The sequence below is a fragment of the Habropoda laboriosa genome, unplaced genomic scaffold (genome assembly GCF_001263275.1).
Source record: "Habropoda laboriosa isolate 0110345459 unplaced genomic scaffold, ASM126327v1 scaffold333, whole genome shotgun sequence".
NCBI classification, from domain to species: domain Eukaryota; kingdom Metazoa; phylum Arthropoda; class Insecta; order Hymenoptera; family Apidae; genus Habropoda; species Habropoda laboriosa.
In genome coordinates, this window is record NW_017100500.1 from 867987 (window position 1) to 883331 (window position 15345).

General features: G+C 42.1%; 1 protein-coding gene across 2 annotated transcripts in view; it reads left to right on the forward strand.

Annotated features, from left to right (window-relative positions):
• Nucleotides 1-15345, forward strand: part of LOC108576151 (rho guanine nucleotide exchange factor 17) — a 56855-nt gene that overhangs the window by 20140 nt on the left and 21370 nt on the right. For both annotated transcript variants that reach the window (XM_017939092.1, XM_017939093.1), the window contains 3 exons: nt 1549-1968; nt 3749-4052; nt 4962-5262. In XM_017939092.1, the coding sequence (XP_017794581.1) occupies nt 1549-1968; nt 3749-4052; nt 4962-5262 (1025 nt within the window). The remainder of the gene's footprint in view (nt 1-1548; nt 1969-3748; nt 4053-4961; nt 5263-15345) is intronic.

Sequence of the window (15345 nt, forward strand, 5' to 3'; positions counted from 1 at the left end):
CCAAATTAGCGACACGAACGCGGTGCATTTCCTTAGACAGCGAATAAATGTGTTTCATGCATTTGAAGCGTGTTTATTAGCACGGTATATTTACGCGCATACGAAATTATATAAAATTACAAATTAAAATCTGCTATTTCGCTAACTGCACAAAATTTACCAATGCTATTCCAAACTTCTTCTACGAATTCAAACATTGTACCAAAGATAACATTTTTTTATTATTTCCATAAGTAAACGAAATTTCAGATAAGTCTACGAATGTTCGGTTTTAATTACCAATCCTTAATTGCTTCGAAGCAATTTTTAAATTAATATCTTAAAAATTTCATTAGAGAAAAAAACACATTGTAAACGAAGTAAAGTGGTTCTTAAGGAGCAAAGTTCACTTCTTAATCGGTCGCTATCTTTGCCGGAATTCGGCCAAGACGACGCGCTGTCGTTTCAGAGCGTCACCGAGATTTTCGTTCCCGTTCCCACTCGGTGCACTCTGTTTGTTATTATTGGAATGGTCACCTCCTCGTGTTGGAGAGGTCTGCCAAACTTACCTGACACTCGAGGAGGTAATTAGAACTTCCCCTCTTTCTCGCGTGGTCTCGCGCGTCGCGACGGCCTCGGAACAGCCACCGGCGTGCAAAATCGCGCCTCGTGATACTATTTAAAAAGTCCACGATGTTAGTTCTCTCCTCGGGATCACGCGATCCCTCCGATGTGTATTTTCTTTCCGATATTCCAGGTACACCGTGATAGACAGTTCGATTAAAAATCGGTGATTCACCGCCGTGGAGGAATGGTTCGGGAACCGTTGATTCGCCGGAAGTTTATTTTCGATTCTCCGCCTCTCTTTGCTTTTTTTTCTATTCGGAAACGCGGGTACCTTCGCTCGTACGGATGGGGAACATGGTAATTGATAAGTTGGAGGGATTGAATTGAAAAATGTGAACGGTATTTTATCGGGATATTGCTTTTGAAAATTTTGAAATATTAAAAATGCCATGTCTTTCGAGAATTTTAGTTGACTTTGAATAGGCGTCTGGTACTTTTTAGTCTTTTCTGTGAGAGTTAGGCGACGATCGTTTAATGAATTTGTTGGTAACAGTTATTTTCCCTAATTATGTCAACTCAGCGTTACATCACAAATTTAATCATCTCTTCTACAATGAATTGCCAAATTTAATCCATCAATAGTTTCACTATAGCAATTCAATTTAATTGTCGAGTTCATTTGAACCTCTCCGTAATATATATTTCAGCCGGATTAATTAATTATACTATTAACCCTTTGACATCGTACAACACTGTTAACTCTAAGCATTCGCTATTTACCCTTTTAATACCATGTCGAGTAAGAAAACCTAACGTGTCAGACTTGAAAGGGTTAAATTACAGAAATGAAAAAATAATTATATTTAGAATATCCTACATTCACCTCCGGTTATTCCAGTGTTAACTAAAGGGTTGACTCGTTAATTTCGTTAATTTCTAAAGGATACAAAAAAAAAAGAGACATTTCATATTGAAGAATGACAATTAAATCTCGTGTTCCAGTTAATCGGCAGAAGGCTCAGCCAATAGCCACGTCGAATCGCACAGAGAGCAAGGATGTTCGCGCTAGCACGTTACCACGAAGACGAGGGGACGTCAGTCCAGTGGTCTCGACGCCACAGAACAGCCCTAATCGTCAGAGTCCGAGAACGTCGACGCCAAGCGTCGACAGCGCCGTCGGCTCCGCGGAAGGCTTGGGTGTACCTCAAACCGGAAATGTCGAAGAGATTCGCCCGAGGAGCGACGGTTCCGACAGTCTGGCAACTTCCAGTGCCCTCACCAGCCCGGAACCACCGGTTCCGGAGATCAACGAGCCGAGAGTCGATCTGGTGCAAGCGGACGTGCCTCCTATCGAGGTCGTCACGTCCGAGCCCGTTTTTCCGCTCGTTGAAACCACACCGATCGAGGAAACCGTGCAGAAAGGTGAGCTATGGTCGAGTAATTACAGTTCATTGTGTTCTTGAAGAAAGAAACGTTCGTACTCGTCGTATTTCGCATCGGGAAGGAGGAAAGTCTCGTTTCAGAAAACTCACCTTCGCTGATATTGCTAAAATTGATCGAGAATTTTCATTCATAATTTCGACATGAAATTTTCAAGAATTTGTCACGTCGAAAATTAGAGTCACCTGAGAGTTAATTCTCTTTTATCGATGTCGTCACCTCAAGTATCCCGTGCCGAGTTAACTATATCCGCGTTTTCGCAAGTGACAGAGAAAATGGAAACAAACCTTGTCTCTAGAGTGGATGACGATAGTAAACGCGCGGGAAACAGCTGAATCCCGCGAACTCTTTCCGCATGTAGCAACAGTTTCTTATTTGGCTGATTCCGTCGGTTGGAAATTGGCAACATAATATTACTAAGTCTGACATCTTCGCAGCTTGTAATTTTAATTTAACGACTTTATCCGTGCCAGAATCGCACTTTCGCCTGTTCACCCTCTTTTTCGATACCGTTCAAGGTGTTCGTTTTTTCCCCCCCGTCGCTTATCAGATTCCGCCGCCGCTGCGATGTCTTAAACGCAGAGATCCGTGTTCTCCGCGGTACGAACACAGCCGAAAGATTCAACGACCCGGTTTCCCTCTTAATTATCCGATATTCGTTGACACGTTTATCGAAGCATCGAGTGGCAAGAATTAGGAATCGCTCGTTGAAAGTTCGCCTTGTGCCGTTGATGTATTAGAGCATCGGAATCGAACCGGATGAGCCGGCCAAATATTTTCGTGGCGAAGGGTAAGGAAAGAAGGACTATTTTTGGTGCATCGACAGGAGTACGGGTACAAAGGTGCACCCGAGTTTCCACTTTATTTCGCGTGGCTCTATTTTCGGAACGGTGGGTGCCAGGGTCGAAATAGAAATTTCAGCGTCATCCGAGTTCTACCCATCTTCATTGATGACTTCACGCTCGTTCACTCGTGCCTGGAGCAAAGCTAATCGCAATAAACGCCAGGGCACGTTGATCCGTTGACCTATCACGACAATGGATATAAAGTCGAGAGACTTGCTTTCGAACTCTTCGAAAGGATTGTAACATCGTCGGAGAAGTTAGGGGAAACGAGCGATACTCGTTTTTCTCGAATATGCAGGATTCGGTTAGTTGGTGAGTCATTAAAGCACCCAGTGCTGCTGGTTATTTTCTAACATCTACATAGCACTTGTTTCGCAACGGTGTTATTTGTCACCGGCTTTCTACATCGAAGCTGAAATTCCCGCGTAGTTCGGGTTCTTTATTTAATCGTAACAGCGAGTAGAAGTCATCTTTCGCGGAAGGTCTGCACAAGTCTCTAGAGACAAAGGGCTGAATCAAAGAAAGTGTGCAAAATAATCCCCTTTCTTCGCGATTCTTGGAAACATTGTTCGCAGTTTCGTCTTTCCACGTACGAAAGAATCTTTCGTTCATACGTATGGGAAGTAGTCTCTTTCGTGTATGACTCTGCAAGTCTCTAAAGACAAAGGCTTGAAACAGGGCAAATCCGAAATAATTCTTCCCCTTCGCGATTACTCACAAGCATTGCTTCCAGATTCCACTTTCCACACATGAAACAGTCACCTGAGTAATTTAACTTGCCAATATTTCCCCATGATCTGACAAAATACACTTTCAATCCTAACTTACAAATTCAACATTTCAATCTGTTTTCCATTGTTCCTCGTTTCTTCCTCTACCAACTTAAAAATTGATTCGAAGATGCTCGTTTCTCATAGAAAACAGGATGGAGCCCCACGAGGTGATAATAACACCTCCACCCGAGGAGCCACGGTTGAGCCAAACGAGCGAGGGTAGCGAGGCGGCGAGCGAAGCACCCTCCGAGGCTTCGTCGCCGTCAGGCAAAACGAGAAGGTACAGAGGGGACACTAGTAAAAGGAGAAAGGGCGTGTACATAACCCAATGGCCTGAGTCCTTGGACACCGACAGGAACAAGCTGTCAGCTCAGAGCAGCGAGGAAAGAGATGAGCCACCTGCGACGCCCAGCGACCTCTCCGACTGCGAGGGCCACACGCCTAGAAGGTAACACGAGAACGAACGCTGATATATCGGAATAGAATGCAAATAGACCTGGAACGTCTGCGTGCGAACACGATTTAACCCTTTGCTCGCGATTACGTGCACCTAACTGGGTCACTATTTCGATTTCTTCTTTAGCTAAATCGTATCGAAATTATATTTTTGTTGTTTTTAAATGTGTGTGCATTTTTGAGTCAATTGTCTTCAAAGGGTTAAGAGAAACGAGGTACCATATTTTTGTCTGACTTTTCTTTAAGTATTGCTTTTCATTAAGATTTTAAGAATAGGGGACAAATTTTTTTTAACCAAGATTTTATGGAAATAAATGCTGTTATCCTTAGACTGTTACTTTTCCCATCGAAATTGAAATTTACGCAAAACTTGGCCTTCTTTTTAATTGGTAATTAAAGGCTGGAATCGCCTTCGTCTCTTCCCTAGATCGTCTTCCGTATGCCTCTGTAATTTTTAGTGCAATCAGTTTGTCATCTAGAAAGAAGCGTCGCAGTAATATAAGTAGGTTCCAGCTTGCTCTTTCCAACAAGCTAGCAGAAAATTTATTTATACAGAAAAAATGACTCTTTGAAATACACCTAAAAATAGACTCTCCTTAACAGTATACACTACTGCGAGAAAATTTAATTACCAACTTAATTACGGACAAATTAAATATCTACAAGAGCGTCAACTATAAATTCCATTGTTCCTTCTCTGAAAGTAAAGGGGAATTAAATTACAGGAATATATAACATTATTCTAAGGTAGAAATTCAGTTGGAAACTCGGATGTTCGGAAATACCCAGAGAAAATTTCCTTTATTAAACTAGCATTGGCAAGAAATTCAGCTTTACCAAGATTGAAATATTAAACCGAGCACGCGATCGAATCCTGATTGTTCGTTCCTCATTTATTCAGGTACAGTAAGAGGCCTCTGCGTGGTCCTTACGGGCAAATGCTCGAGGCAGAAATGGCGAAGCCACGAACCGCCGATATCTCTCTCGAGGAAGGCCTTCGTCCGCGCAGAAAAGTTTCCGCGAATCTCTCGTACAACACAAGCTCGAATAACAGCGGTTCCGAGCCACCCACGCCATGCCATCATAGAACCACTTCCAGCCCGAGCAAACTCGAAGGTCTTCCGGGACCAAGTCCCGAACTCCTCGCGGAACTACTTCGAGGATCTTCGGAGAGGGTGGCTCGAGCGCCGGTGCATCGAAACGTGAGTACAACTCGATTCAATATGCATTTAGCTTGAGCGAGAGTGTATGAGAAATAGAGAGAGAATGGAGCGAACAAAGTTGAAGATAATTTAACGCAAGTCAAATTCTGAGCCATTAGTCGAATGAAGATAAATAAGCGTTTCACGCGATTCGAAGAACTGAGTTACACTAGAATCTTTATTATCCGAAGCTTCATTATTTGAACACCATCTGAGCGTGCTGTTTTCTGAACGTTCCACTGTTTCAACCATTTTACTCGTGTGAATTTCTGTTCCACACACGCTGCTGGTGTTCAACTGTGAACGATCGAAGATGGATCGCGTCGGTGAATAATTATAGACTATTTTATCATGTGGGATATGAAGTTCTGGAACTTCTAATTTTTAAACACTGTCTTTATATTTCAGTGTTAGGCGTTATTTATAAAGTTGGAAGAGGTATTCTTTAGTTATTCCTTATTTTTTAGAAGAAATAATTATTATTTTTGCTTCATTTCGGAGAAAAACATTATTGCACTTTCGCTTTTTCCACGTTCAAAAAGTTACCAGCCTCCTTTAAATTTATCACGAATTTATCGCTGTCCAATTCTTACTTTTTAGATGAAATTTCCTTTCTTTGGTATTGGGCAAAAGTTGTTTCGTATAGGTTCGGCGAAGTCGTTCCTCGAAATAATTTTTAATCCCGTCCGAAGATTAGAGCGTGAAAGTTTTGCTTCCCTTTGGAAATTACTTGCATGTCGGCTAAGCGAATGATAATCGGATTTCGCGTAAAACGTATTCACGAACAAGGCAGCGATGTAATGACGAGCTAATCTGCGGATCGATTAACGAGCGGACAGCAGTAAAAACAAAAAGGAGGAAGGCAATGCTCTCGAGCGAGTCAAGAGCACCGCGATTGATCTTATCGCGGCGTCGTATCTCTGGCGGCCTCTTCGCTGATCTTCCTCGTCGCTTGTAACATCTGGCGACGAATTTAAAGCGAGGGAACGGGATACGCGGCTCGTCCCACTCCGAATTGGTTCACGCGACGAATCGTGGAACAAAAATACCGATCGTTGGTCCGATTTAACTTTTCATCTTGGGGAAAACGTCGCGAGGTGACAGCTAATCGCGTTGAAGTGCGTTTAAACAGTGTTCGATGAGTTGCGTTAATCAAAATTAACGGGTGACTCGTGATTTTTCATTTTTGTCGAAGATTCATGCGATGACAAATCCTCGAAAAATGGGAAATTTTTTATCTACAACGACGAGAAAATTAAGTTAGAAGCACGCATTCATTACACTCCAATAGACTGCATCATATTTAAATCTACTTTAAAAACAATTTTCTCAAACTCTGAAATTCCTCAAATTCAAATATCTCTGTCAGAATCACCGTAATCAGAACCACTTAAAGGTGCAAATATCGCCAAAATCAGGAAGATAAAGTGTCTACAGAGCAATTCGAAACGCGCTTGAAACAAAATTAATCGATCAAATTTTCAAATCATCCCAGAATCACCCTAATCTAAACCACCCATAAACGCGCGTATCGACAAAAACAAGGAGGCAAAGTGTCCACCGAGTGATTCGAAACACACGACTCCAGAGCCAGCGGCTGAAACGTAATCTAATAATAATGTTCGGTCATATTTCTGGGATGAGTTGTTGGTGGTTTGGCCAGTGCACTCGAGGTTAGCATAGTGTCCCCTTGATTCTGGCACGGCGGGGGCGTGCACAAGAGGATATTCCTGGTCTTAGGTGTACCTGGGGACCGATTGGCCTCTAACCGGTGTAGTAGACGGAATCCACCGGCTAGCACGGGCATTTTTACGCAACCTGACCTTGCTCGATACACATCGACACGGCCACGTTTTAACGTGCAAGCGGCAAGTTCGTCCCTGCTTTTGTGAAACGTCGCTTTTAGGGTCTCACGAGGCAAGGGGATGTTTCGGTCGATGCTCTTTCGCTAATTAAAGTCCTCTTCGTGGCCGAGAGCGTTTCCCTTTGAACAGTTTTCCGGAGGCAATTTTCGTGGTGGATGTGCAGCGAGTGTCGTTAAGCGAGAGACATCATTTCGGGAGTGAATTATACGCGTGAGTTTGATGGTTAAGCGGTAGAAAGGAGTTCGTTGTGTAATTATTAAGCCTGCGGTTCTGTGACGTGTTTAGAATTAGAGTTTTGCATCGTGTTCGTCGTTTTCAGGGGGTAATTTAAATATGGCAGGTGATAAAGGGAAATAATCGACTGAGTGACAAGTTACTGTTTAATTAAGTAATTAATTTCGCAGGTAAATTGAGAGTTAATTTCGTTATAATTTCAGGGGAAAATAGCAAGAATTAATGAAATTTTTCAAAAATTATTTCACTGAGAAAAAGGGTCAAAGTTCATCTTCTTTCTTCTGAAAAATTTCAGTTTCGAATTTCTACTGGATCTTTCTCTACACCCTTCAATTCCTTTGTCACACTTGCTTCGGATTGAAATAATTCGATCCCATTCATCAGTCTTCAGACACTTGATAGGTTCGAACAATGCGGTTGTCACAGCAGATTTCTCGAAAGGTGTATCAATTAAGTCGTCGATCTTTTTCACCTTAAAGAGCATCCTTCACTAACGAGGAACACACGGTGATTTCCAACGTTATCTCTGTCGTAGTTGTTTCTTTTCTTAGCTCCTCGCAGGAACGATACAGTCGAAGTGTATCGTGTCTAGCGTCGAACGTACAGTTTGAAACGAATCCAATTGTATCTAACTTTGTATCAGACCGTGGCTATCTTTAGCTGAAACGTGTTTCGTTTTGAACCTTCGACGGGGAACACAGTGAAAGTCGGCCCACGGTGCTTTCTAAGGTTTCGTTATTTTCCCTCATAATCGGCTACGAACGCCGCGTTTAACGAGGGACGAGTTTCACAATCCTCGCGCGGATACAACGAGAGGGAAACGGATTAATTCGCGGCTCTCTGCTCCGGCTAATAGACGTTTAATCTCTCGCGAAACACTTATTTCCACGGACGATTCCCTAGATTCGCCTTGTTTTATCAGCGTCGTCCCTTCCTTTCCACCTTTCTCGAGGAAAATTACTCCAGCAACGTGGAGATTAGGGTACATCGACACGTGGTTGTGAAACAGGCAAAAATAGATTTCGCCGCATTTTTCGAAGAGGAGAGAGTATCACGCGTATTTATCGTGGCTAGCGATACACGTGAACGGAAATTAGTCATGTGAGAAGAAAGTGCGTATCGGTTGGTCTGAAAGAAAGCAGAATGGTTTTGTGACAGAGAACAGAGAACGTTTGTTAAGGTTTCCCCCGAGAAATCAATCGTACAAACGTGTCTTTTGGTGCAGCTTTTAATAAAGAGAAGTTTCACGCTGCTGTTTGAAAATCTTTACCAGGATAAAGTATTTTTCCTATAACACGTAAATCGACATTTTTTCGACGTCTCGTTACAAGAGAGAGAGAGAGAAAGGAACGAACAAGAGGTTTGATAGCCTGTGAAAATAACACTTGGTTCAGGTATATAAATGAAATACGGCGAGTGGCGTTATTACGTGCGAACGCATAGAATTTCTAGCGGAAAGATTGCTAAGGAAACATATAAACTAACTCGGATGAAAATAGCAGGTCTCCAGATAAACAGGGATATTTTCAGACACTGTTCATTATCTATCTTCTGATGTCATCGGGTTTAGGTCGGTATTGCGTAGATATCTAGGATTTCATGAATGAATCGCGAACTCACAATGCCAGGGCGTCGTGACGTCCACAACGAACGTGACGTCGGAGTCCACGTAGATTCCTGAATAATTTATAGCGAGCGTCTCTCTCTTTATCACTTCGTGTTCTCGTTCAAAGTCTATTATTCTTTTCTTTTTTACATCGTTCGACTTACTCGTTCTTTCAAATTAAAATCGAATCACCCTTTTCTTTTCGGATAAATTTAGAACATTTTTGAATAACACGACAAACTCTTCTGCGGCTTTACGTAACGTGAAACAATAGTCGTGCGAACGAGAGTGCACGCTAGCCAAGTGATTTCTTGGACTTGAGAATTTTTCATGAAAATTTCTAGTTTTTCGTGTTGTTCAAATTAATTGTTAAATTTGGTAAATTGGCAAGAGTGACGATTAAAATTCTGTAAAATTGTATGCAACGTAATGTTCAAACGCAAGTAGGAACGATGAATCGCGTTCGGTGTATAGAATTTAGAAGCGAGATAGACGTTTTAACGTTGAAAATGCTATTCAGCGGCGAATTGGCGTGGTTCACGTGAACGGATATACGAAAAGCAGACTGCATCGAAGGCGATCGACAAACGCGAATAAAATGCCCGAAAATTGCGAGGCTGAGACTCGGCCGCAACGGCGCAGACTAAACAAGCGTCCTCGAAATAAATATAGGGCACGGGACGTTAAAAAAATATAAAATAATTCACGGTTCTGCGCAACGTCCCGCGAGAAGAGGAACGTCCAATTTTTTTCCACATCTTTCATTCGTATCGACAAAACGAATTTCTCGTTTCCACGATACTCGCGAAAGATCGCTAATTTTCTCGAGTTATTTCTTTTTTTTTGCACGAGAAAATATCGAAAACAGATATTTCACAGTTCGCAGGAAAATATTTGGCATATTTATTTTCCACCAGTTGTTCGTTTGTTTTAGCAAATTCCTCTGTCGAGCGACATATTTTCTAAGGAAAATGTTATTTATCCCCTGTGAAGATTTATCGGTTCGATGTTAGATTCGCACGGCAAGTTTTACCTTGAATTTTTGATTAATTTCCGTGTAGCGAGATGGAGGATCTGGAATGTTTGGTGGGATCGAAGTAATTCTGACTCGAAACGTGCATACTAATTTCACAGGTTGCAAATCAAACGTTCGAACATTTTAATTTCCCCCTTTAAACGAGAAAACGATGTTGAGTTTCGCGTATAATGAATACAAATAGGATCACGAAGCACCAATTAGGACTCGTTTACCAACAAATAAATCTGAATTTACATCGTAAATCGTTGGTTGTATTTTATCGACGCAACGTCTACAACATTCTCGATAAATTGCAATTCTGTCGATTACCTACCGTTTCATTTTTACTTATTTATTTCTGGCAGGTAGCTGTTTTGCATTTCCGTGTTAAATAATCGCCTCGAAGATGGCCCGATATCAAAGAAACTTATTAACCAGAGACAGGAAGATCCTTGCCCGGAAGAAACGAGATGCTCGCGGTAGACATCCTGTGGAATTAGACAACCACGTGTTAATTCGGTTTGGCGCACGTGCGAACTTCCGGTTTCGCCGGATAGACTTGTAGCAAACACCGGCGCAAACAGATCTCCACGGGCAACACGAGTAAATTGCACGCTTTTATGAAGTAGTATCGAGGGGTATAGCAGGATAAAATGGTCAAAAGTGCCCTTGAACCGATTTTTTTTAACTACTTTGATTTTTTTAACTACGGCGCAGCCTTTCGAAAAATCTGAAAAAAATTGAGGACAATAGACATACTAATATCTAACTACTGTAAAAGTAATAATCTAGTCGGTCGAAAACTTCCACCCGAAATCTGCATTTTGCGACATTTTTTTGCGTCTTTGATTTTTTGCACTTAGGATATGCAACGGAAAAATCTGAAAAGAATCACAGCCATACGCAACCATGTCTGCAATATTGTAGAATTTTGTTAGAATTTTTGCATACCGTTAAATAGGGAAAACGTGGTAAAAACCGATAATTCGGATTTACCCTGTAACTACCCTCCCGATTGAGATAGGGGGTTGAAACTTGGTGTACGATGTTTTCTTTTGGTAAGCGATCGAATGGTGTGTTGCCAGGTAAAATCGGTTCAAGGGCACTTTTCACCATTTTATCCTGCTGTACCCTTTGAACTTTCTAACGCGATGTCTGTTTATTTATTTTTAATCGTCGTCATTTTATCAAGGTAATTCGTAATTGTTGTTAAGGGCGTTTGTTGCTCGTTTATCGACAATTATTTATTGACGTCAATCGAACGTCATTCAAATTCTGTTCATTTTGTGAAATTCGAAATAATTGTAATTAGGGTGTATTACTGTGCGTACGTAACTTTTGACTTTCTGGTGCTCGAATTAATTTTTAATTGATTTCTATTTTCACGTGATCAGTTGACTGTTAAAAAGTTCTGAGATTTCTCGTGTAACTGTAAATTAATTGAATTATTTAGGTGACATTTTACATTACACGACATAACGAAATTTCGGTGCCTTTTTAAAATACGCTTGCGCCTTGCAAAAATACTCTACGTACACGAGGCAATTTTAATAAATTAATAAATCGCAAGTGGATAATAAATGTCCGTATAAGAAATATACTCCTGAATCAGAGTCAACAATTCTCAACCCTTAGAAAATCCAAGGGTTCGTATTAAATTCCACTTAGATTTCCTTTTTTTTTGTAAAATGTCACCCGAGACCTTTCTCAAACACTCCGCACACACGAGTGAAGTAGGCACCAGAATCCGGCAATTTCCCAAGAAAAATTCAAACAGTTATCAGAAGCATGACATCACCGGCAACTGTCTAATTAATTAAGCAAAACAAGTCCCGCACCGTAGCAGTTCTTACCTACCAAATAACCCGGCGAGTACCTACCCACCTACTTAGCATACCTCTTGAAACTCCCGTCACGCACGGTCACCCTTTGGAACGCGGCGTAAACATGGAGGCGCGAGTAAATTCCGCGAGTTAGTTTCCGGTAGTAGGTGGCCAGGGACAAGGTTGAAAGGTTGGGGCTGGTTAAGCGGAAACGCGTATTGTTACGGGCGTTCGTTGGGCTGTTTAGCGCGCGGCGGTGGTGGCGCAAGGTCGCCGGAGATAGAGCCGAGAGCTTTCCTTCCTGGGACAAGGTCGCGTGCGGCAAAAGCTCGCACAGGATGGACAGGATACGCGGAGTGCGCGCGTGTAATCCACGTGAGAGAGTCGCGCCGGCGTTCTCGAAGCGAGACCATCTGCCTCTCTTGCTCCTCGCGGCGGCGGTCGCTATTCTCTTGGGCATCGATCAGCCTGGCCGTGGTTGTGCGACGGGTCGCCAGTTTCAGGCGTAACGCCGTGTCTCGCTGGCGCACCGCGAGAAAGCTCCGACAAACTGCCACACACTCGGGAGAGCTTCCACTCCCGATTCGTCCGGCTCCGTCGTCTCGTGTCACGTGTTGTGAGTCTTCGCGAACGAAATCAGCCGGTAGAACGGGACGTACGAAACGCTGATAAACAGCGTTCGCGGATTCGAACCGAGGAATCGTCGTCGTGGTAGCGAAAGACTGGCACGGCTTGATTGTGACGTTCTTCCAGAGAGAGAGAGAGAGAGAGAGAGAGAAAGAGAGAGACTGTTCTTCTCTAACCGAGCCTCGTTAGATCGTCCCGTGTCACGTGTGAGTCCCTTGAGAAACGCGTTGAGAATGGTAATCGAAGAGAGCTGCTTGGTAGACTTAGTGATCAATGATTAGAGAGCCAGGAATGACGATTTGATTGCTCGTGAAAAGAGTTACGGAGGCTTTTGGTGATATTGACACTTCGTTCTTTTCGTTTCATCTGTACGAAGGTTCCTTTTCCTTTTTTTGGAATTTTTTTCTTTCCTTCTTTTGGCATGGTGTTGCATCGATGGTATGTTAACGAGAGGAGGTACCAGTAGAGTAATAGCATGTAGAGAATAGAATGGTATGGAAGGTTAGATTACGGATGAATGTTTAATCGGTTAATATGGTGTAATCGTTGGCGATTAGAAGATTTCAAGGGCTTGGTAATTGCGCCGGTAGCAGCTAGAAACTAATATTACGCAAGCCAAGTGTAACTGCATATTTGCTAGTGCATCACGTAAGCTCGGCCACCTTCTATTTATTCTCGATTCTATTCGGATCGTCGTGTACCACTTGCATCGTATAATCCAAGAAACGAGGAAAATAATCGTATCGATGCTTATGTACGCAGAAATAGAGTGTTCGGGTATAAAATAACGTTCTACGCGATGTAACACGATACGACGTGAAATATCCAACTGTCGATTCTAATTGCTCCGCGAATTATTTCATCGAGAGTTCCGATGGAACGTTAATTGTGTCCGTTGAACGTTCTCCATGAACGATGTTTGACAAATGTACGGAAAGGTGCGCTATTTCGGTGTTTCGCACAGGTGAAAATTGTCAACGTGAAAGAACACCGTCGAAGAAATATCACGTTTAATCTCGCTAATTGGAAGCTTGCAGAATTAATACAAGTACCAGACGACGGTACCGATACCTCGTAAAGGTGAAAGGTTAATCTATGGTCTCGCGCTGCTTAGACAGGATTCTGGCCTAACTCCTTTTGAATAGTAAAATTCGTATTATCCGGCGATTTCATTCAGTGCTTCCTTGAATAGACAGTGTGCTAATTAGCATACGCGCGAAGCTGCTTAGAAAGTTTAGTGAACGGGTCGATAGAAGGAGGATCGTATTATGTTGTAACACATGAACATCTGCTTTTATCCTTTTGAATAGATCTTTTTCTAATTTTCCGTACGTTCTATATCGGATATATTCCTCATTCTCGGGTTTGAAATGGCAGAAAATCGCACGATCGCGTATTTTCTATAATGCCGAGTAAGCATTAGGACGATAACGCGAACGATGGCATGCAAGGTAACAATAAAAAGGTCAAAGAGCGCGCTTCAGCTTGCCGGTCTCTAAGGAAAGCTCCTTAGCTCGTAGCCTGTATTCTTCTCTGGAGCTGTCATTGTTTAATGTCACGAGTAAAGTAACGAGAAAAATCGCGTGTCTCGCATTGGCTGCTGTTATAGACAACCTACAGTTAATAAATCTGTTTCTTTTTTTATTTATCAGAAATATACGATAGAATTTGATCAAATTTAACAAATAGCCCAATAAATGCAGTTTAAGCTTCTTAAAATAATCAACTCTTTGCCTTAGACGCTGGAATATTTTTAAATTCAAAAAAATTTTTGAAGTATCTGATACAATTTGACGAAGTTTAGTAAATAGCTCGATGAGAGAAACTTGAGCTTTTTAGAATAATGCATTGCCTTAGATACCTGCTTTTGCCTAGAATATCTTTAAATACCTCATCGTTGTGAACAATTTTAAGAAATAATTAACAGTAGAATTACCAAGGTTTCTGTTAGTTTAATTGTACGAAGTCTGCTCGATAAATGATAGTCGAAGCTTTACAGCAGGAAGCACTGGCAAGAACGAGAAGGTACATATATATATATGCGTATACATATATCGACAGGAATATACGATATTACAACCCTCGAATTCCACGGAGGAGGAAACGCGCGTTTCCTCATACGTTATGCAGAACTTGCGGGAGCTAGACGTAGCCTTGTAACGATATCGGCCAATCTGCTTTCACGACGTAGCGTTTCTCTATTAGCATTTAATTTCACGTGGAAATGCATTTCAGTTCTAAGATTTCCAAGGACCTCTTGTCATCGGACTAATATCGGCGTTCTACTTTTCTCCCCCTTTCTCGCTCGTGTTGCTTCTCGATCGTAGGAATATTGGATTATCTGAAGAGAGGGAATCTAAAGATTTCCACTTTCCATTTGTCATTCGAAACAATCACGATGTTTGTATTCATCGGTCGGAGAAGTGGTTAAGAATAACGACTGACGAGTGGAATAAATCGATCGTTGCTAGAATAATTGGATGATAATTTTAATTCTATTCCACTCTACATGTACATACGTTCAATTGCGATCGTAAATTTCTACCAAACTTACAATTTTATCAATCATTTTCCTTTTCTTAGCTAAATTCTGTTACACTCTATTTCTAATCCGAGCTTCGCCACGTTTCAATTTTCCATTTTGATCTTTTTTCACGATTCTCGCGTATTATCCGTCGGTCTGTAAGATTGAAACGGAGAATTCTGCGATGCAGTGAAAAATTCTCCCCCGTTCGGTCGTCGAGCAAGCGGAGAGACGAAAATCAGGTCTTAGAGTCCGCTCGAATGTAATCGGTTCGGTAATCGTACGGAATGGCGAGGTTCTCAGCGGGAAGAAGGAAAAGCGGCGAAGAGCGAAAAAGACAGAAAGGGGAGCTTGCAAGCTCACGAGGGGGCCCTGAGTCAGCTCGC